Source organism: Elaeis guineensis, chromosome 4 (genome assembly GCF_000442705.2).
Source record: "Elaeis guineensis isolate ETL-2024a chromosome 4, EG11, whole genome shotgun sequence".
NCBI classification, from domain to species: Eukaryota; Viridiplantae; Streptophyta; class Magnoliopsida; order Arecales; family Arecaceae; genus Elaeis; species Elaeis guineensis.
Genome location: NC_025996.2, coordinates 16325113 through 16348232, shown reverse-complemented (window position 1 = coordinate 16348232; position 23120 = coordinate 16325113). Strand labels below are relative to the sequence as shown.

General features: G+C 38.4%; 3 protein-coding genes across 6 annotated transcripts; 2 read left to right on the top strand and 1 right to left on the bottom strand.

Annotated features, from left to right (window-relative positions):
* The first annotated feature begins 2802 nt into the window (after window positions 1–2802).
* LOC105043667 (VAN3-binding protein) lies at window positions 2803–5526 on the top strand. Its single transcript, XM_010921307.4, has 6 exons — window positions 2803–3207; window positions 4181–4556; window positions 4650–4793; window positions 4915–4964; window positions 5041–5098; window positions 5200–5526. Exons 1-6 carry the CDS (start codon window positions 2911–2913, stop codon window positions 5430–5432), a joined length of 1158 nt encoding a protein of 385 aa, XP_010919609.2. The 5' UTR covers window positions 2803–2910; the 3' UTR covers window positions 5433–5526.
* Window positions 5527–5649: 123 nt separating this feature from the next.
* LOC105043666 (formyltetrahydrofolate deformylase 1, mitochondrial) lies at window positions 5650–21943 on the bottom strand. Of its 3 annotated transcripts, none has more exons than XM_010921303.4 (8): window positions 21769–21943; window positions 21561–21673; window positions 12577–12727; window positions 12215–12288; window positions 11971–12130; window positions 8678–8776; window positions 8495–8581; window positions 5650–5898 (listed from the first exon to the last, which is right to left on the bottom strand). In XM_010921303.4, the coding sequence occupies exons 1-8, from the start codon at window positions 21910–21912 to the stop codon at window positions 5752–5754; spliced, it is 975 nt and encodes a 324-aa protein (XP_010919605.1). In that variant the 5' UTR covers window positions 21913–21943; the 3' UTR covers window positions 5650–5751. The 3 variants fall into 3 exon arrangements, with proteins under 3 accessions (XP_010919605.1, XP_073111807.1, XP_010919607.1); XM_010921305.4 differs by having other exon boundaries at window positions 5675–5898; window positions 8515–8581; XM_073255706.1 differs by lacking the exon at window positions 21561–21673 and having other exon boundaries at window positions 21769–21906.
* An 18-nt stretch (window positions 21944–21961) lies between these two features.
* LOC105043665 (uncharacterized) lies at window positions 21962–22855 on the top strand. 2 transcript variants are annotated; one of them, XM_073255707.1, is made up of 3 exons: window positions 21962–22172; window positions 22275–22441; window positions 22586–22855. In XM_073255707.1, the coding sequence occupies exons 1-3, from the start codon at window positions 21972–21974 to the stop codon at window positions 22602–22604; spliced, it is 387 nt and encodes a 128-aa protein (XP_073111808.1). In that variant the 5' UTR covers window positions 21962–21971; the 3' UTR covers window positions 22605–22855. The 2 variants fall into 2 exon arrangements, with proteins under 2 accessions (XP_073111808.1, XP_073111809.1); XM_073255708.1 differs by having other exon boundaries at window positions 22275–22445.
* The last annotated feature ends 265 nt before the right edge of the window (window positions 22856–23120 follow it).

Here is a 23120-nt window from a genome sequence, read left to right as displayed (position 1 = left end):
CAAACTTATCTACAGCTGCATTAAAATTTGTATTGATTGTATTGAAACATTGCCCGTAATGAATCTAAAAATTGTATTGAAACTATGCTTCTTATAACGGGACAAACTATATGCGTGCTCATGAGTCATGGCCAGAGAAAACTAGTATGTTGTTTACCAGTGGAGCCAACCTACTTCTACTGTTAATTGTCCACTTGTAAAGTCTCGAAAAGAGAAACCTCAACTTGGATCCTTTTGATGTCACGTTCATGCCACGTCCATAAACCTCACTGTTAGCAAGTGCTCTTATATGTGGCTGATTAAGGTGATGTGATGCAAGAATGATGAGCAATTGAAAGCATGCGCGTTTAAATGTTCACGCTCGCGTGTGCGCATTAGGAGAGGGAGAGAATATGGTGATTACCTATCTTCACCACTTTCGACTAATCAAATAGTTGATTTCCAGCTCCAGCCAAGTATTTTAGTCGATATTTAGATGGTGGAGGCTGCTGTTTGTGGCCAACTTGCAATTGTGGGAACTCTCATTTGAAAAAGATGAGGAGACAGAATATAGCGTGATGTGGATTGGACATCGAGAGGCTGAGTCTCGAAAGTTCCATATCGATCACAATCGAGAGCATCTGCAGCTTAAAAATGTAGGTTTCCTCTTTCCACGTGAGGCATCTTTTGTAGGGCAAAATCGTGAGGAACGGCGTTCGAAGTGATCCCTATAGCGGGCACGCGTCATCCCGAAGCGGATAATACCTCACGTGGGAGAAGGTCTGCACGCTCTGAGCACGCGACCTCAACATTGACGCGTCAGATAGGGGAACCCGTCCCCAATTCGCAGCAGTCCCACCTAGGCGAGGACTGTGATGTGGGTTGAGCTTAGTCCCCAATTGGCAGCAGCCACACTCGACTGGGGGGGCTGTGATGTGGGTTGGGCATCGGGAGGCCGAGCCTCGAAAGTCCCATATCGACCACAGTCGAGAATGTCTACTGCTTAAGAATGCGGGTTTCCTCTTCCCACGTGAGGTGCCTTTTGTGGGGCAAAATCGTGAGGGACGACGTTCGAAGTGATCCCTGTAGCGGACACGTGCCGTTCCGAAGTGAACAATACCTCACGTGGGGGAAGATCTGCACACTCTGGGCATGCGACCTTAACATAGTGAATATTTCATTGATCTCAAAGCCTAATTTATCTAGAATACCTTGAAAAAAAAAAAAACACATCTTGAGAATATATTTCTGTAACACTGGAAGTTGCAAGTGGGAAGCACTTGCATGTCCGTCATCAATCACCTCCTCATTTATTCTTTCCTTGGCCTTTGCAAAGTATAAAGCTCCCAGCCTCCCATCCATCACAAATGATCCAAAAATAGCTCAACCATTCATCAAAACAGAGCCAAGTTATAGATAATTTTCCAGGCAGAATCTATCTCCTCTTGCACCACAAACACATGACCTCAAAAGTTCGATGTAAACATGAACAAAGTAACCATCACCAGCCAAATTCGCTTCCCCACCGAATGTTTCATTCCATTACCAACACCAGACAAAAAAACAAAGCCCTCAAAAGCGACGTGTCGTCGCCACTTGTAACGTGACACTAAAATAATCCATCGACAACAATCCCCACCCTCCCTCCATCCACCATCATACCGACAAATTAATCTCCGCAAGCAAGCAAAAGTTGCAGGGAATCGCGCAGCAATGCACGAGCTCACGCCGGCTTACCAGGATCGCATGTCGCCCAGGTTTTTATATTACTCCAAAGACCCAAAGGGCAATAATAATAAAGGAGAAACGAACGCTGGTTCCTTGCACTCCTCCATTCGCTGTTTGAATAAATTACTAATGGATGTCTACCGACCGGATGCTTGGTGGCTTTCTTCAATAGATGACACAGTGGCACTTCTGCCACCTTTTCCACCAAAAAAAAAAAAAAACTGGATCACTTAGGTAGCCCAATCCAACCCTAAAGTTATCTAGTTCAATAATTCGATTGAGTTTTTAGGTGGATCACTAATTCGATTTAATTAGCTAGGATGGGTGAGAATCTGATTAAATACTGCAGTGAGGGCATGATTGATTTGTCTCGTGTAACAAAAAAATAAAAAGAAAAAAGAAATTGACTTGTTGATATCCTTGAGAATTATTCTTATGAACATTTTTAGTTACACTGTAGATAATCCTCCAAAAATCATTATTTACAAATACATATGGTTATTTGTTCACACTATTATCTAAAAATTTACCCAGCAAAAATAAGATGAATTTTCCTGTATATGCATATGCATATGTGTGTGTGTATATATATATATATGTATATGTATGTATGTATGTGTGTATGTAAATAGTGAATTCAAAGAATAAAAATACAATAAGCAATATTTGCAAAGAGTCAGAGGAAAAAACTCAATATTTTTTCTATTTATTTTCAATTGCATTATACTTATTTGATATTATAATATTTTTAATTATATACTACGTATTATATTTATGATCACTCTCGAATTAAGCCATCTGGGACAATCTACTTGGACCCTTGGTTTTCTTTCTCTCTTTTTTTTTTTTTTTTTCCTTTTTCTCCAGATGAAGGGAGGTGTACACCACCTGGCGGACCCTTGGGAATTCGATTGGCTCGAAATTTTGAGATTTAAAACACTGCCTCCACTCCGGTGACCCCACAATGAGTTCGGTCCAGCGCATAGGGACGGGGACAGGGACTACTAGGAACAGTTATAGGAGGGTAGGAAACCAACGCTTAAAAGAAAGGGGAGAGCAGAGGACTTGTCCACCCCCTGTCTTCCTTGTGCTCTGTGTGGCCTCCCTCGCTATAAATAGCCAACACTAGAAGCATTCCAAGTGCTGAGTTAAAAATTTTAAGGGAGGAGGAGAGCAGCCTACAATATTAGCACCATAGAAGGGATGGAGATGAGTTCCTTATTGGGGAGGACGAAGAGGGGGGATTTGCCAACTCTGGAGAATGGGTTGGGAGGGGATGAGGAGGTGGAGGTGGTGAAGATGCCGGCCATTCCTCCACCGCAGACGCCGAGGGAGCCGATGGAGTTCTTGTCGAGGTCGTGGAGCGTGTCGGCCTCGGAGATCTCCAAGGCGCTCCTCGCCGGCAACAAGAAGAGGAACTTCGTCGTTGATCGCCTACCGGACATGATGATCCCGGAGAACTTCGTTCTCACTGCTGCTGCTGCTCAAACTCAGCACAGAGTAAGCTGGTCTTCCATGGCTTCTATTAACCAGAGTTAGTTTCCAATTTTCTAGCCGTTGAGAGACCGTTGGAAACATTTTCTGTTTACTTGATTCAGATCAATCGACGTAGTTGTTGGTTATATTGTTTGGACATCAAGAATTGTCCGTCGGATTAGGTGAAATCCTTGACCTTTTCGTCGTTGCGTTTGCTGCTAGTTAAAATGATATTGTTGGAAACAGGTGTGGATGATGAACCTTGTAAGAGTGTGGGAGCGGTTGTTGGGAGAGGACCACCAGTGCGACGGGCCAGCATGTTGCATGTTTTAGGACCATCCAGATTGCCATGATTACTCTGTGGATAGAAATACTAACCTTGCATTCCTTTGAGACACTGGAACGTGACACGATGATGACCGTGTTTTATGTTAGTTTGATTACTGGATAGTGATCATACCAACAAATTTCTCCATTTATTTCTAAAGAATTTCATTTGTTCTATATTTCTTTTAAACTTGTAGATAAGATATAGCACACGGTCCAAATTATCATTGCATACTATTTTGTGACGATATTCTCACCCTTTCAATCATACTGATGTAGTCATATGTTTAAAGTTTCAGATAATTTACTGATTATTGAAAAAATCTGCTATGGAATAATTATAATTTATTTCGAGTATAACTCCCAAAACCAAACAAAGAACCAAATTTAGAACTTTTCTTTGCTGATAAAAGCTTTTATTGGGGCATCTTAGAAATTATTGGGATGACCAACTTGAGAATTGGCCTAGTGCTTTCGTTAGGCAAGTAGGAAGGTGTTAAGATAGGCAAAATACAACATGCACGTCCATGAATTCAGAATGTGTTTATGGCCAACGATTCCCATTTGACATCAACGGTCATGTTCTATGTGCTAATTTTACCCTTAGGAGCTTCTTAAGAATGATTTTCCATTCTCTGATCACCTCCGATGCATTATGATGACTCTGCAGCCATGCACTGCTTTAAACTCAATCATCACACACCATGCAACATTTGAGAAATGGTTCCACCACAAGGAGCCCAACTGGTTCAAAGCAACGAAGAAAGAGAAGGTTCGAGCGGAGAAAGCTCGCATCCATGCTGCGGTGTCAGTAGCTGGAGTAGCTGCAGCAATTGCTGCTGTGGCTGCACGCACAAGCTCAGAGAATCAAAACTCAAAGATGAATGCAGCCATGGCCTCTGCAACCCAGCTACTCGCATCTCATTGCATAGAGATTGCAAATCTAGCAGGAGCCAGCCATGAGCACTTGGCCTCTGCTGTTGGTTCTGCAGTAGATGTTAGAACCCCTGGTGATCTGACGACTTTCACAGCAGCAGCAGCAACAGGTTTGGAGTTGCATCTCATTCCTAAGATAGCACCTTTTAAGGCTGTTCTGCTATCATTTTGTTCTTGACTGCTTACTGATTTTGATCCATCAGCATTACGAGGAGCTTCAGCATTGAAATTGAGAGTGCAAAGAGAAGCAAGGAACAATTCAGCAGTCATCCCTTATGAAAAGGGCCACTTTGGGAGCCCAGATATCTGGTGCAAGGAAGGTGAGCTGCTCAAACGCACAAGAAAAGGTATGGTGTTCTCACTGCGATCATTATTTACCTTTGATCACATCAAAGGAGTTTCTAAATGCAATAGAAAGCTCCCACGAATAGAGCAATGATAAGATGATGCATTGCATTCATGTTGCAGGGACCTTACATTGGAAAAGAGTGTCGGTATACATCAACAAGAAGTCACAGGTAAGGAACTGAAACAATAAATATCACATTTCACTCTGATAGACCGTGGGTTCTAATGCAATTCAAAACATCTCAGGTCATAGTAAAGCTTAAGAGCAAACACATCGGAGGTGCACTTTCAAAGAAGAAAAAGAGTAAGTTCTAGGTTCACTTCATATTCTTAGCATTCGAGCATTTTATTTAGCCTGCAGAATTGGAGGCTTCGGATTATTCTGACAATAAATATAATGAGCAGGTGTTGTTTATTGTGTATATGATGAGGTTCCAGCATGGCCAGGGCATGAAAGGGATTGTGCTGAAGAGAGATGCTATTTTGGTCTGAGAACAGCTCAAGGACTAATAGAGTTTGAATGTGAGAACAGGACTAGTAAACAGAAGTGGGTGGATGCCGTACAAAATCTGCTTCGACAAGTAACTGGTAGTGCAGAGCACGTAGAGCACCCTATGGAAGTATTAAAACTCAGTTAGTGTAGTCTATCTAGCCAGTCTTGTCCACAAAGGCAATATGTAGAAAACGGGGAAGTATATAGATATGAAGCAAAGAAATTTTGTTGTTTCTCTACTCAGAAAGCCCATATCATTGAACCATTAAACAGCACGCGGAATAAAATAATAATAGATAGGCATTCTTTCTCTCATTGGTAGTAATGAAGATAATGAAGCATGACACAAGGAAACCGCAACATTGAGAATAAAAACCAAATATGATATCAAAATAAGTATCCTTATTCAACTGAATTAATAGAGGAGTTGATACAAAATTGCGACCGTTTAAAACAAATCTCCTTCAAAATACAACAGTCTTATTTGATTCATAAGGTAGCACTCGAAGTTCACAGTATGATTTTAGTGCCCGTGCCAAACATTGCTTCTCAAGGTTTTCTGATTTCTGTACAAAGCTTTGTAAGGTATCTCTGTGATAAACTCTCTCAACCTGCTTCAAAAAATAAAGCATCAGAACTGACAGTCAATTAATTTGGCATGGCTATGAGAAGGTAACTTCGCAGCAGTAGGAAGTAGATAAAGAGAGCAAACACGGTTTCATATCCCATGTACATTCTGTGAATGGTTTCACCTGAGCTGATTGACTCACAGCCATGTTCAGTTTGGGGGGTCACTACATGATCTCCTGCCAAAGAACAATGGTTCTAAACATATGACTCATCTTGCATAGCTTCGTTAAGAATCTAGACCCTTAGTTGCATGCTTGACCATACTGTGGTTTTGCACAACGGCAGATGGATGCGCTAGCAGCTCACATTTCTTTGGATGGTGTCAGAGGTTTGAGTTTCCAGAGGTTATTCTATAGATTTGATTTCCATAGGTTCATTGATAGAGAGCAGGTTGTGTAACGAAGCACATGAAGGTCAGAAGAAATGGGATTGTCGCTGTGCAAGCATGCAGACATGTGGTGATGGGCTGTTTGCTCAGGAGTCCGTATCAAGCCAGCTGAGCTCAAATAGGAAGAAAGAGAGCATGTCTTTTACTGCGTGCAGATTCTTGTTGAACTGCAACACTTCACGGGACATTAGAAATGAAGTTGGGCAAACAGATTAGATGATGCTTCCACGAGATATTCCACTCTTTTTTCCCCTTTTCCCAAAAACCAATTCTGTTAATAGAAACACTATGTAGCAACAGTTACTGAAACTTCGGAGGTATGAATTATATACTAGCTCGCATCAGCATTTCTCAGTACATATGGGCGCATCATAACACATCCAGATGATATGACACCAGCCCTGAGCACATACAATGCATGTGAGAGAGAGCAACATAATTGACTATGACCTCGAAATCTTTTCAGATTTTAAATGGGTTAAATATTTCAGATGTTAAACACATTTCTACTTCTGGTTGCTAGTTTTTCTTGTTTATCTAAAACCAAAATAGGAAAAAACCCTATCATACCAAAGCGGATGAATTGATCAAAAGCATAAAGACATATTTATAAAAATATCCTATAAAAGGAGGATGATTGAAAATGATGGTAGATATGGTTGATGTGTCCACTTGGCAGTTTGCTTTGTAATGTAGCTAGCAATGAAATGGTTGGTATTTTGACATACCTAAACTTCAGAGAAATCTCCCTGAATTATGTTCTCCAATCAGGTGTTCCTGGCTTTACTTCCCAGGACCATTCACGAGGTCACTTTCCAAGCAAAAAGTGAATGATTTGACAAGATCAGAGTGAAAGTTTTGTCAAAACAAGGATTAATCCAAATTCCAATAAAATGAACACAGGTTTCAGGGATCAGAGTGAAAGCAAAAGTGAATGATTTGTCAAGGTATAACCAAATGTCCTAAGAAGTCCAATAGTTTACCTCGACAACACTGAAAATACTCTGCCATGTAATAATCAGAAGCATTTCTATTGTTCAGTCTTTGTTCTTTCAGACATCAGAGGTCCCATCTACTACTATAACCAGAGGAAGAACATCATAGCACATAGTCTTTATAAATTCAAGTTCACATTATAATTGGATATTTATGATGGATCATTCACTAAAGCCGTTACAGGGGCCACTTCATGCTCAAATTCTCTCAATTATATAGTATATTTTTATGTGAAAATGATGATGAAAAGTAAAATGCAACTCATGATTTTCTTGAATGTAAGCAGAACCAGGGTTTGGTGTACTATCCAACATCGGGCGTACCATACAGTATGGTACCGACACCATCATACTGGTCTGTGCCATATACCAACACTGGATAGCACCGATATGGGGTCCGGTACCGAGATAGAAAACCTTGATCAGAACCTTCCTTTGTCTTTGTTTCTGTAGCTTTCAAAGGATGGTACTGCTAAAAGGACAAAGAATCAACAATACTGACATATCTCTCCTTAACCGAGTCCCATCTACAATTAATTTTGACCTGCACCTACTGCAATATTGATCTTGCCAACCTGACTATTCCAATGTATCCAGATTCATGCCTCCTTTTGTATATTTATTTGTCAAGTTTCTTATTTTACATGATATTGTCAGATTAAATCTCTCTCTCTCTCTCTCTCTCTCACACACATGGACACATTGCTCACTGAATTTGCTTGCCAACTTTGTCCCACTGCAAGCATTTTTAGCGAATAAAATTGAATATGGATATCATGCAGGATATTAGAAGCTGTACATGGGAGCAAGACTAGCAATGGTGATGCATGAAATATGCAGTCAATCCTTAATAGTTTGGGGGATTCATGGTTGAACAGATAGTCAGAAGGACCTTCAGTCATGCTTATTCGAGGGTTGAAAATGCCTATTCTCCAACTGTTAGGTTGAGTTTACCAGCAACTTTTTGTTTCCTCAATAACAGATTACAGACGGCTAATTACACATTGTTAAGCACAAGAATTACAAGATTATGCACCAGTTAATGATTAGTCATATTGCAACAAAAATTGTTGGATCCAAAAAGTCTGATTGATGGTTGTATCAGGAGGGATGCCAAACTATGACACCCAACTCATAAATCAAGCATGAGTAAAAGATGATAAGTGATGTCATTATTAATGCAAAGAACATTACCATCTGTTCAATAATTGCACCTGAGTCGAGTTCTTCTGTCACAAAATGACTTGTGGCACCAATCAATTTCACCCCAGCATCAAAAGCCTGAGAATTATATTGCAATTTAAAAGATTAACTCATGAATGAGATGTTCAAAGATAGTTCCAGTTCATATAATCATAGAAGCCAAGAATCAAAGACCTGTTTAGAAGGATTCCCACCCTTGAATGATGGAAGAAGGCCATGATGAATGTTAATAATGTCTTTGCCATAGCTCTCTAAAAACCTTCCAGACAATATCTGCATTTTTTGTAAAATAATGATAGTTTTGAACACCAGCTATTATGGAAATTGACTTGGGCAAATTTGCAGAAGGCAAAAACATGCAGAAAGAAAGCAATGGTGGAATTTCTAGTGACATGTCTCCACATTCTATTAGTTGGCTGGAGAAGATCAATTCCATCAACTGAAACAACTTAGAAATGCAAAGTTTATGGACACTCAGGCCAAGGTGAGATGTCAGATGAGTGTTATGCCTCAGATATTTTAGAGAGCAGAGGTTTTCAGGATCTTTTCCAGGGTTCCAAATCCTAAAAACATAGATTTCCATGCAGAGGTATTCTCCACCTAGGTCAGTATGAATTGCCGGACAAGATTAACTCCATCAGTTGAAACAATTTAGAAACGCTAAAGTTTATGGACAATCAGGCTAAGATGATATGTCAAATGAGTGTTATACCTTAGATATTTTAAAAAGCAGGGGTTTTCGGGATCTTTTCCAGGGTTTCGAAACCCTAATGAGATAGATTTGCATGCAGAGGTGTTCTCCACTTAGGTTGGCATGAAGTCATGAAAACATAAAGAGCATGCTCAGCTCTTTTGTTTGTGAATATGGGTTCTCCTTCTTGAGGGATTTTCTATTCTTTTATTCTCTTTTTTTCTTTAAACTAAAACAGAGTGCGACCACTCCCTCTTTAAGGAACAAGACCCTCATTATGAGAGTCCTGTTTCATGGCGATGGTTAAATAAGCAACCTATTATAGTCTAATTTGCTGAATTTTTCATTAAAATATTTCTTAGTATAACTAAGGAGCATGTGTAAGAAAGCAATGTCCAGTAATTGTTCTGAATCCTTTTTAACCCTCAGAGTTTATAGCGGCAACCATCAAATTTTGCACTATGATATTTTTGAGCATTAGCTATTTTTTAAACTTCCCAGTTCGGACATGGTGATCAGATGAATTAGAAAATTCTCAAACTAGTAATATATAGTTGGAACTAAAGAAGGACCAATCTTCCAGAGAAGGCAATGACGGAACCCAGGCATGAACTTAGTACAATGCACTGACTAAATAAGGAAATTCTGCTCTTTATTTACCTCTGTCGGTTCGTTACATCTCTTTAATTTATTAGATTTTATCAAAATGTATTTCTCATGCAAAATTTTGACACAGGTGGACCATATTTGAAACAGATCTCAGAAAGCTAGGCAATCTGGAATCTAAACAAATCACCTAAAATAGAAACCATCAAACTAAACCTTTACCATTGACCATTGATAGAGTTGCATATCACTCGTATTTTGAACTTAATAGTTTAATCGCACTTACACTCCAACCAAGAAGGGATCAAGTCACTATTTTGACCAATTGGATGAAACAGCAAGGTTTCTCAATTTGACATGTATATGCCTATAGTGATGCAATGTTGCATTCATTAGGATGTTGGCATGTTGGCTTGAAGTTTGGCAAACCATATCTATCGAACAAATATTGTTGATAATAGTCTAAGTTGCCCAGAGTAGGGTTTCTTTTGATGCTCCACTTCAACATTCAAGATATATGAAGTGCTATTCATATAGCAAACATCCAGTTTCTCACAAGCATAGAAAGCATACTAAGATCAACTACAATTTCATTCAACACTTTTATCTCTTCAAAACTCCCATTACTTCAACAATCATGGAGAATGTAAAATGCATCATGGACATGCTTAAAATATCTAACGAGCAAACTCTCCTCTATGAACCATCAATATGAAAGGAGTGATTTAGATGACTACTATACATGAATTGAATTGCTATAGATCCCCGGTGGCTCAATTAGTGGATGCATCACATGGTTGCATGATTCCAACATGTGACCCTGAGGTTAAAAATACTATAGAAGGAAAATGTTATTAAACCATTAATTATCGAATGATCCACATGCAAACTATCTAAGAAAGCAAGAAGGGGGGAGGGGGTTTGGAGTAGGGCAGGGAGGGAGGGGGCAGGGAGATAGAGAGCTCAATGGACTGAATAGCATATGAAAATTATTTACTTGTCAGCTAATGTTAAACAGTTGGCACAGAAGTGTTTCCTTATCTCTCATTAATATCCATCTAGCAGATTAGTTTCAAAGGTTTCCTATAATAGTTATTACCATACTTGCTGATCTAAAATACCAGAGAAGCCTCATCCCTTCTTTGTAGGTTCTCCCCCACATGATCTACAGTGGAATTATTTAACAATAATAAGTTTAAAATTGCTTGCATGAATCAAAGAGTACAAATTTTTATATTTACCCCATAACAACTGCAAAATGTGTCCAAAGCAACACATGTATGCATTCATTGATTCTTTCCCTCGGTAACAAAAAATTACTTGCTTGGATGCCAAAATAAGAATGCAATCATGAATTACTAAGCTTACTGCAGTAAGATTTGAGAGTCTATGCGCTTCTTCTTGCTCATAAACGACTACTCCTTGACTGGAAAATTTGTGAAACCATTAAGCCATTCAATTTGAAAAGACTTTACTATGTAAGTTTCTACTCCAATCCCTTTAAAATAGTGGACAAGATTGATAACTTGTTCCACTGCCTTTTTAATCTCCCTAATTACTTTGATTTTTCTAGGCTCTTAAATTAACAAGCAATAGAAAGGACACCTGTAGGTTCACTTTCCATTAAATGTCAAAGATCTTCAAATCCATTTTTCCCGGTAATCAAAGGAGTAAGTATCACTGGCACGGGCCCATCTGGTGTCGATGTGTCATATTGACTCAGTACAGACAGAGGGTTGGAGTGCCCAGGACTTCATATTGACCCAGAACCAGGTGTTGGTATTTGCCCCACAGGGAACAAGCTGGGAAGAACAAGTCAGCACTTGCTCTCATCATGTCCAAAATCTTTAACTCCTATAACTAACCATCAATTCTCTCCCTCCCTCCCTCCCTCTCTCTCTCTCTGCCAAGAAAACTCTGATCATCAATATTGCTTCCTTAGTTTCAGGACTTGCTGAATGAAATGCTCCCCTCTCCAACCCACATTGCAATGGACTGAGAAATATAATCCAAATCATTTTAGTCTCTCCAATTCTCAGTATGATCAATTCAATAGTAACTAAAGATAGTGCAACTTTTAGTTTCTAAAAGCATCAAATAATAAAATTATTAGCAAACATCCTGGAGATAATTCAACCAAAAATAAGTATAAAAGTGAATAATATCATACCTGCATATATCTTGCAAGCACAAGAAAATCAGTATCTACAACTAATTCCAAAATCTCGTCCTCTCTCTTATTTCCTGGAGTTGTTGGTAGGTAATGATATGGAATCCCATGTCTTTCAAGGAATCGTATGACATGAGTATTCGGAGATCTAACATGATTGCTGTGACGATACAATGCATATTTCAATGTTAGTGAAGAAAAGAATATTACCATGAAGTAAAATGTTACTGTATATATGCTTCACCTTATCACACAACTGATGTCCACAGGAAGTCTACCCTCCTGCCACCTGTGTAACAAGTCAACCAAGCAATGATCCTACAAAATCAAATAAATTAAGTTGATAAAACATTTACGAAAGATGCATAGTAATTGAAACCTAAGAATGGGTTCAGTATGGTGCAGGGAAGGTGGGAATGGATGGGGGTGATGGTGGGGGTGGGGTGTTGCAGGGGAGGATAACAGATCATGAAGATATCAGCACCCAGTCTGTACCTTAGGCTATGCCATTACTAGAATCACAGTGGGCCACTTGGAGTTGATTTAGTCATGCATCCTTAAGTATGAACAGTTTTGCTCCAGAAAATTCAACACACCATATCTCACCTGCTTTGAAGCAAGAACTGCAATCCTGTATTTTGGGTCTAGATAAGGTACTCGCACAACAGATCTTTCTGCATTGAATAACGTGGATAATTTCATGAAGTCATTATTGATCTCATCTCGTGGCCAGCTTGCCGGATCAAATCCAAATTCACTGCCAAGTTGCACCACCATGTACTCTTAGAATAGATTCAATAGCATAAGAAATAATTGAAGCATATAATCAAGATATTACATGTCTTCCGAAAAAAAATCAGGATACTATGGAACTTTGAGCACTCAACTATAGTTAAAGAACTCATCTTTACATTGGTGATACATAAACCTCAGTGGTAGAGTAGCAGCCTATCTAAGTACAATACACTAATAAGCCTCTAGCAGATCAATTAAGGGATCTCCTTACAGTTTAGAACTTGAAATAATAATAGAAAAGAATTTTGAGAGTTATGAGAGCTAAAAGCTAGTAGTCTTACTTCATATTTCACAAATAACTGCAGAAATTTGAGTTTCTACTATTTCTATAAGGATAATTGATATTGGAGTGACAAATCATGCTAAGTCAAGCATATCCAAAATAATAGTTGCTTTAGAAGTCAACCTCATGGTGCCATAAGAAATTCAATTACAGGATAAAATGAAATCTTTTTCTACCTTTGAAAGTAGAGATAACTATATATATGGATTCTTATTGAAATGTGATTATGCTTTTTTCTCTTAGATTCTTTTTTTTTTTTGGACTTTTCTAAACACAAATTTTAGGCAATTTAGGATGTTAAATGGACTTTGGCACATGCTAACTATTGGCTTCATCTTAAAATAGTTTCTGGACAATAAATTATGTTTTGAATGACTACACAGGATAATTTTTATTTTTATTCAATTTATTTACAATTGATTCATTTCCAATTCTTCAGTCTTTTGTATTTTTAAGTTTTTGAAAGAAATCAAAAAGTTACATAATCAATGAATCCATCCAATCCATCCCTCTAATGTTTAACAACTTGATCACAATCCCAACTTAATTCCTTAGAGGTTGTATAGATGCCCCACCAACATATTCATGTGATGTCTCCCATGAAGGTGGAAATCAAGGTCCGCAATATCAGTACCCAGTATTGTACCAGAATATTATTGGTTCGGTAAAGTACGGGTCAATATGGTATGGTACACATCCCATCCAAAACAACAGTCGATCCATTTTTCTCACTTTACTCTCGGTACACCTTGGTATGAACTCCATGGTGGAAATTAGATAAGGAGGGGTTACAAAGAAAGTGAGCAGGAGGGATAAAAAAGACCATCAAGTTCACAACTGTCAAATTCCCATGATATTGGAATCCATTCGAAATGTGATTTTCAATTCCCTATGGAACTATAGTATCTCTCCCCTACCTCTTCTTCTTGGCCAATTCCCATTGTAGATTCCTTAGAAAAGCTAATATTGCAATCACTATCTATCCATCCATGGACACTAGACCAACAAGAATCAATCATATTTGACACATACTTCATGACTTTCATTTCTTTAGATGTATTTGAATATCATCTGCTTTCAATGCAGTAGTTAGGAGGTATTCATCTCCTTGAAGCAATATGTCACGCCCCAAATCCGGGACATAACAGACCATGCTACCGAGGGATGGAGCCCACGATAACACGAAGCCAATTCATCATAATCATCTAAAATCCGTCAAATAAAAAGATTCAATTCTATTATTCATCAAATAATCGAACCAATATGGGTTCAGAGCATCTAAATCCAAAAGCAAGTACTAACCCGAATCTCAACATTCATAAATAACTACAAATTCATGATTATAAAATAAATTAAACTTCTGTTGTCAAATTTTTCAGCTTGCTATGCCGATCTTCAAGCTTGGATTCTTTTTGCCGATCCTAACCTTATTTCTTGTTCAAACAAAAAGAAAACAAAAAGAATATGAGCTACACTAGCCCAGTAAGTAGAACTTGCACTTCCTTATCGGATCAAGCATAAGTTTTTCATGATAATGCAATATTTAGAAAATAACAGATAATACAAAATAAAGCATTTCATAGAGCATATAACAAAACAAGTTATAAACTCATCATGCATGCATAAATCATGTATATTTCACAATCATGAATCGTAAATCATTTTCATCATGTATTCATGTCATGTTTCAAAAATTGCTCACAGATATTCGTGCTAAGGTCACTATTATACCCGTGACAGGGCCATGTTTCTTAATCGACAGAGTTCTTAATTCATGTGCCAACTTTATACCCGCTGGCAGGGCCATGTTTCGTGTGGATGCTAGCTCCGGATGTCGACCTTCCCGAAGGGATTCATTCATAGCCATCTGAGAGCCTTTGAAATCATTATATCTTTTTCTTAAAGCATACATATACATAGATGGAAAAACAATGAAATTCATGCTTCATAATCATGCTATTTTCATAAGACATATTCATAAAATCAATGCTCATAATAAAACATGCTTTTTCATATCACATATGCCGATCCTTATTTTATGAAAAATTATGATTTCATCAATAGCAATTCTTTGCATAAAAACATGATCATTTAAAAATAAATAAGGAGCATAGGATCTACTTACCTCTTTCATCTTAGATCTTTAGACTTCGTAAGAAGAATCAGCTAATCCTATTTAAAATATCAAATCATTATCAAATTCTATTCCATAAATATAATAAGATTAAATCATAAGGAAAGAGGACCGTTGACCGAATGTGTCGGACCATCCAGATACCAGGGCAATTTAGGATCTTTGATTGAGAGTCAGATTCAAGTGACTTGATCAAGAAATCATGAGGCACAGATCGAATTAAAGTCAAGATCAATCAATAGGGTTCTTTAATAATAAATTTGAAAGATCTTTGATACGATCAGATGAGGTTGACATACAGCACGGATATCAAAGCAACTTCAGATCATCTTGTTAGAGTCAATATAAGCTTCTAAAAGATGAAGGCATGACTCGATACAGGATTCATAGATCTTTTTTTTAGAGAGAGAAAGTCGGTCATGAGAGAGAAAGTAGAGAGAGAAAGTGGAGAGAGAATCTTCGTATCCTTTAAAAGTGGCAATCATGATTGAGATCATCAGAGATCATATCAAGGTGACTTAATATAGATTAACCATGATTGATATTATCAATTTCGAAAAAGAATCGGATCGAGATCCGATCTACTGCACGAATTTCGGAGCAGTCCCAGATCATCATATTTTCATCTCAAGTTTATCCTAGGGTCTGTGATGTAATCAGAGAGAGAGAATGACCCTAGAGAGACGAAATCCATAATGAGAGAGAAAGGTCTAGAGAGAGAAAATAGGAAAAAATTTAGAGAGAGAAAATGTAGAGAGAAGTAGAGAGAGAAAGTCTAATTCTAGAGAGAGAAAACTTAAGAGAGAGATGAAAAAACTTTCTCTCATATATATATATATATTTTATTATATATATATATTTTTTCTTTTTCTTTTTCTTTTTAGAGAGAGACAATAGAGAGAGAAAGAGAGAGAAAGAGGGAAAAAGAGGGGAGAGAAAAAATTTTCTCTTTTCTTATTATTTATTTATTATTTTTTTTTCTATTTTGCATTTTCTTTGTTTTTCTTTTTCTTTTTCCTTTTTCTTTTCTTTTTCTTTTTCCTTTTTCTTTTCTTTTCTTTTCTTTTCTTCTTCTTCCCGAGCTTTCATTGGGCCGAAACAGGGGACCTAGAGGTCCCCGTGCCTTGACCGGCCGATCACGGCCATATCATGCCCGACGGTGGCCGGCGGCAACGGGCGACTCTCCCGGGTTCGGAGAGGCCAGAGCCGGCGGTCGGCGTGACCGTCGGCGTCGGAAAATCAGAGGAAAGAGGCGGCGTGAACAGGGGGTTTTCTTTTCCAATTAAATCCGGCGACACCCGTCGCTGGCCATCGTGCTCACAGGCACGAGAAAGAAGGGAGAGAAGAGAGGAAGAGGAAGGAGACCTTACCACAACCTCCGGTGACCCCCACCGGCGTGAAATCGCGGCGAACACAGGTCGAGGGTTGCGGCTTCAAACGGAAAAATCGGAGAAAAATCTCCGGCAATCATCGGTGGCCGAAGGATCTACACTTAGAGGAGAAGAGGGGGTTCTTATAGAGCTCGTCCTAGGTCTTTTAATGGCCCTAGGACTCCGATTTTTGATCGGAGAGGGAAGAGGAAGACTCCGATCGGGAGTCTTCCTCCTGCTCTTTTTTTTTTTTTTTTTTTTCTGGTGGGCTTTGTGGGCTGGTTTTGGGCCCAATTGGGCCGGATTATCACATTCTACCCCCCTTAAAAAAAATTTCGTCCTCGAAATTTAACATACCTTCATTTTCAAATAAGTATGGATATCTCGTCTTCATATCATCTTCAAGCTCCCAAGTGACCTCTTTCTCTTCATGATTACTCCAATGAATCTTTACATACAGAATGATACGCCGTCTTAGAACTTGCTCTTTTCGATCAATAATTCAGAGAAAAATTCTTTATAGGTTAGATCTTCATGAACTTGCAATGGCTCATACTTTATCACACTGTTTGGATCAAGTACAAACTTTCTCAGTAATGAAACATGAAAGACATTGTGCACTTTGGATAAATCTGGTGGTAAGACTAGTTCGTAAGCAACATCTCCTACTCGATTTAAGATTTCAAAAGGTCCAATATATCGTGGACTCAGTTTGCCATGTCTCCCAAACCTCATGACACTTTTTATAGGTGATATTTTTAGAAAAATATGATCATCAAAATAAAATTCTAATTCTCTTCTTTTTCTATCTGCCCAACTCTTCTGTCTATCCTATACTGCTTTGAGTCTCTTCTTGATCAGATAGATTTTCTCTCTAGCATCCATTTATTATCAGTAAAATCCTTCCTTATTTACAACTAACGTATTTCATAATATCTTTAGATTTAAAGGATTAATATTTCTAATCAATTCAGACCACCACGCTTTTCCTGCGCACTCTGATCTCAACTTACCAAATTATCTAAGTCTATCAAAAATAAAAGATATCTTTGTATATTAAATCAATCAAGATAGATCCAACTTTCAGATTTCATATACAATTAAGGGTAAAATTTAAGATTTTCTTGTCATTACTATCTCTTAGGCATAGCTCATCAAAATTAAATCTTCATCCACCTTCTATGCTTGAACTTATTACATAAGCTTCGCCACTCCTCAAGAATCCAATATGTCTAGAATTAATTTGAGTTAACCTTCGATTTACTTTACAATCATTTAGACAACTTCCAAACCAACCTTTCTTTGCAAAGAAATTAACATCAAAATCAGTAAAATTATCATATCCTTTATTCATATAGGTTTAGCATTCCAATATCATCAAATATACCTAACATAATATATCAATACCTCCCACTTCATTCTAGGGTCAGCACTTCTCGTACTCAGGTCAACCTTGCTAATTGAAATCTATGATATAACTCGTCAATTCTATTATATACCTCATATGCCACTTATGCATAAATTTCATCATAATACCTATTGATTCGAAATCAAATTATTGAATCATTTCTTTTATATCTATCATGTTCCTCATGATCTTAGCCTCAAGTTCAAATATCATTAAAGTCACAATCTCGAATAATGCTAACCTTAAGCTCAAATACCACTTAAGTCATATTTTCTAGTGATCATGATCTAAACTTTATATCATTCTATCACGTCCTTAATGATCATAATCTTAAGCTCTGATGTTATCCATTATACTCCACTCGTCATATCCTATTGATCATACATAAAGTTTTGATATCACTTTATAATCTCAATGATCTTAAACCTAAGCTCTGATATTATTCTATCATATCCTAATCATTTATATCATTTATATCATAATCCCCAATGATTATAACCTAAGCTCTGATACCATAAAATGTCACGCCCCAAATCCGGGACATAACACGGCCATGCTATCGAGGGATGGAGCCCACGATAACACAAAGCCAATTCATCATAATCATCTAAAATCCGTCAAATAAAAAGATTCAATTCTATTATTCATCAAATAATCGAACCAATATGGGTTCAGAGCATCTAAATCCAAAAGCAAGTACTAACCCGAATCTCAACATTCATAAATAACTACAAATTCATGATTATAAAATAAATTAAACTTCTGTTGTCAAATTTTTCAACTTGCTATGCCGATCTTCAAGCTTGGATTCCTTTTGCCGATCCTAACCTTATTTCTCTGTTCAAACAAAAAAAAAAAAAAGAATATGAGCTACACTAGCCCAGTAAGTAGAACTTGCACTTCCTTATCGGATCAAGCATAAGTTTTTCATGATAATGCAATATTTAGAAAATAACAGATAATACAAAATAAAGCATTTCATAGAGCATATAACAAAACAAGTTATAAACTCATCATGCATGCATAAATCATGTATATTTCACAATCATGAATCGTAAATCATTTTCATCATGTATTCATGTCATGTTTCAAAACATTGCTCACAGATATTCGTGCTAAGGTCACTATTATACCCGTGACAGGGCCATGTTTCTTAATCGACAGAGTTCTTAATTCATGTGCCAACTTTATACCCGCTGGCAGGGCCATGTTTCGTGTGGATGCTAGCTCCGGATGTCGACCTTCCCGAAGGGATTCATTCATAGCCATCTGAGAGCCTTTGAAATCATTATATCTTTTTCTTAAAGCATACATATACATAGATGGAAAAATAATGAAATTCATGCTTCATAATCATGCTATTTTCATAAGACATATTCATAAAATCAATGCTCATAATAAAACATGCTTTTTCATATCACATATGCCGATCCTTATTTTATGAAAAATTATGATTTCATCAATAGCAATTCTTTGCATAAAAACATGATCATTTAAAAATAAATAAGGAGCATAGGATCTACTTACCTCTTTCATCTTAGATCTTTAGACTTCGTAAGAAGAATCAGCTAATCCTATTTAAAATATCAAATCATTATCAAATTCTATTCCATAAATATAATAAGATTAAATCATAAGGAAAGAGGACCGTTGACCGAATGTGTCGGACCATCCAGATACCAGGGCAATTTAGGATCTTTGATCTGAGAGTCAGATTCAAGTGACTTGATCAAGAAATCATGAGGCACAGATCGAATTAAAGTCAAGATCAATCAATAGGGTTCTTTAATAATAAATTTGAAAGATCTTTGATACGATCAGATGAGGTTGACATACAGCACGGATATCAAAGCAACTTCAGATCATCTTGTTAGAGTCAATATAAGCTTCTAAAAGATGAAGGCATGACTCGATACAGGATTCATAGATCTTTTTTTTTTAGAGAGAGAAAGTCGGTCATGAGAGAGAAAGTAGAGAGAGAAAGTGGAGAGAGAATCTTCGTATCCTTTAAAAGTGGCAATCATGATTGAGATCATCAGAGATCATATCAAGGTGACTTAATATAGATTAACCATGATTGATATTATCAATTTCGAAAAAGAATCGGATCGAGATCCGATCTACTGCACGAATTTCGGAGCAGTCCCAGATCATCATATTTTCATCTCAAGTTTATCCTAGGGTCTGTGATGTAATCAGAGAGAGAGAATGACCCTAGAGAGACGAAATCCATAATGAGAGAGAAAGGTCTAGAGAGAGAAAATAGGAAGAAAATTTAGAGAGAGAAAATATAGAGAGAAGGTAGAGAGAGAAAGTCTAATTCTAGAGAGAGAAAAACTTAAGAGAGAGATGAGAAAAACTTTCTCTCATATATATATATATTTTTTATTATATATATATATATATTTTCTTTTTCTTTTTCTTTTTCTTTTTAGAGAGAGACAATAGAGAGAGAAAGAGAGAGAAAGAGGGAAAAAGAGGGGAGAGAAGAAAATTTTCTCTTTTCTTATTATTTATTTATTATTTTTTTTTCTATTTTGTATTTTCTTTGTTTTTCTTTTTCTTTTTCCTTTTTCTTTTCTTTTTCTTTTTCTTTTCCTTTTTCTTTTCTTCTTCTTCCCGAGCTTTCATTGGGCCGAAACAGGGGACCTAGAGGTCCCCGTGCCTTGACCGGCCGATCACGGCCATATCATGCCCGACGGTGGCCGGTGGCAACGGGCGACTCTCCCGGGTTCGGAGAGGCCAGAGCCGGCGGTCGGCGTGACCGTCGGCGTCGGAAAATCAGAGGAAAGAGGCGGCGTGAACAGGGGGATTTTCTTTTCCAATTAAATCCGGCGACATCCGTCGCCGGCCATCATGCTCACAGGCACGAGAAAGAAGGGAGAGAAGAGAGGAAGAGGAAGGGGACCTTACCACAACCTCCGGTGACCCCCACCGGCGTGAAATCGCGGCGAACACAGGTCGAGGAGTTGCGGCTTCAAACGGAAAAATCGAAGAAAAATCTCCGGCAATCATCGGTGGCCGAAGGATCTACACTCAGAGAGAAGAGGGGGTTCTTATAGAGCTCGTCCTAGGGTCTTTTAATGGCCCTAGGACTCGATTTTTGATCGGAGACGGGAAGAGGAAGACTCCGATCGGGAGTCTTCCTCCCTGCTCTTTTTTTTTTTTTTTTTTTCTGGTGGGCTTTGTGGGCTGGTTTTGGGCCCAATTGGGCCGGATTATCACACAATAAGTTTGTAACTTCTTCATCTCCTTCTCATACATTTCTATTATTTAAAATAAAAAAATAGAACAAGGCTATCTTTCAGTTTCATCAGTACAAGTACACTAGAAAGTTACTTTATTTGACTCCACTTATATACAGCTTTTCAGGGTATAGAGAGAAAAGTAACTCATCAAAGAGGCCAACAACAATCGCAATGGTGGGAAACAATATCTTGATCTCCTATGACAAATAAATCCGATTTTTGTTCACTACCTTCTTCATATCCTTTTTACTTAAGAACGCAACTGGGCAATATGAAAGATTCATTGAATAATATTTCACATAAAGGAAATTTGAATCAAATGATAAGAGTGAAAGAAAATACTGACACCCACCACCTAGAATAGAAGACCTGCTTATTCTCGGGAACAAACACATCCACACAGTGTATGTTTCCCCCTCGCAACGCGATACATTCCGACAGCTTGGCTACAATCCCAACCACATCCTGCTGACAAAAGAATGAGAACCCGAACTCCCATCCACACTCTCCATCCCCGTTATTTCCTCCTCAAATGAACAATCAGAAACCAAGAAACGTACCGGGCAGTGGAAGACGTGGATTCCATGGACGGCCGCGGCGGGTCCCGCAGAGGCTTTGGACGAGTGGAGAGCCCTGGAGAAGAAGCCCCTCACGATTCCGACGAAGCTCGACGAGGAAGAGGACGAGGCTCCGCCAACAACCATGATCTTGGTGTCTTTCTTCCGTGTGGCATTTGGGTCCTTGACTCCGCGGGTTCAGGGGAATGTTATTATCGGATCCGCTGTTAGACCGCATAACAGACCGCGGTCGGTTCAGGCCGTCAACCGGACCAAGCTCCTTCTTCAAGATCTCAACCATGGGGGTGACCCGATATCTCAAACTCTACGAGCACCTCCCCCAACCGCCATTCCTCCGTCCGCTACCGTCTCCTCGCGCTTCTTGCCTTGTACCTACAAGGATGCCGGTAAGCATACTACTCCTCGAATTCCCGCAATTAGGGATTTTTATTGGGCGATGCGTGGAGTAAAATTGACGACTAGGGTTTGGTGCTGTTGGGTTCTTCCAGATGAGGAGATTGATGGAGTTGGAGCCGCCGGGGCCGATGAGATACCTGATCGGGGTGGCGATTATGATGGTCGGAGTGGTGCTCCCGCTCGGGTACATGCTGTTTCGCCACAAGCGCGTCCCGTCCGCCTCGTCCTCCTCCTCCTCCTCCTCCTTCCCCAAGCAGACGTAGGTGTGCCTTCGATTTTGTTCCTTTTTTTTTTCTTTTTTTAAATTTATTTGTGTCTTTCGAGGGTTTCCAGATCTTGGAGGTGGCGATCTGGAATGTCTCCATTTTGATTTTATTTTTATTTTTTAAAAAATGGTTTGCAGGAATAAAGGACTGATCTAGAGATACTGAAAGGACCCGATTTATCATATCTCTTTGCAATTGAAGAATAAGGAATGAGCAAGAGGGAGTGAGTAATGTGTTGATGAAGCCACTTTGTTTCATTTTTGCTGGATGATGTATTCTTGTATTCGGTAGATAGTTTGATGACGCTTGTATGCGGTGTTTTATAGGAGTTGCATGGGCTAGCATAAAACATCTGTTAGTGTATCTTAGATAATGCATGTCAGCTTACTTCGATTACTTTTGACAAATGCTTGCCTGGCCATTACATTTTGATCGGAGCTTTGTGAAAGAATGGCAGCCTTACGGTCTTCATTCCGTTAACTTTATATGCTTTCGAAACTGCATAAGAACATGCAGAGTTCTGGGTGATAAAGAACCTGGGTCGGTGATTACACTTGATCTCAATGTTTCTTGAATTTCTGTTCAATTTTTCAACTCGTGGGGCAAAGTACATACCTAGACTCGTCTTGAATCTATTATTTCCACCAAGCACGACAAAGATCTAATTTTACT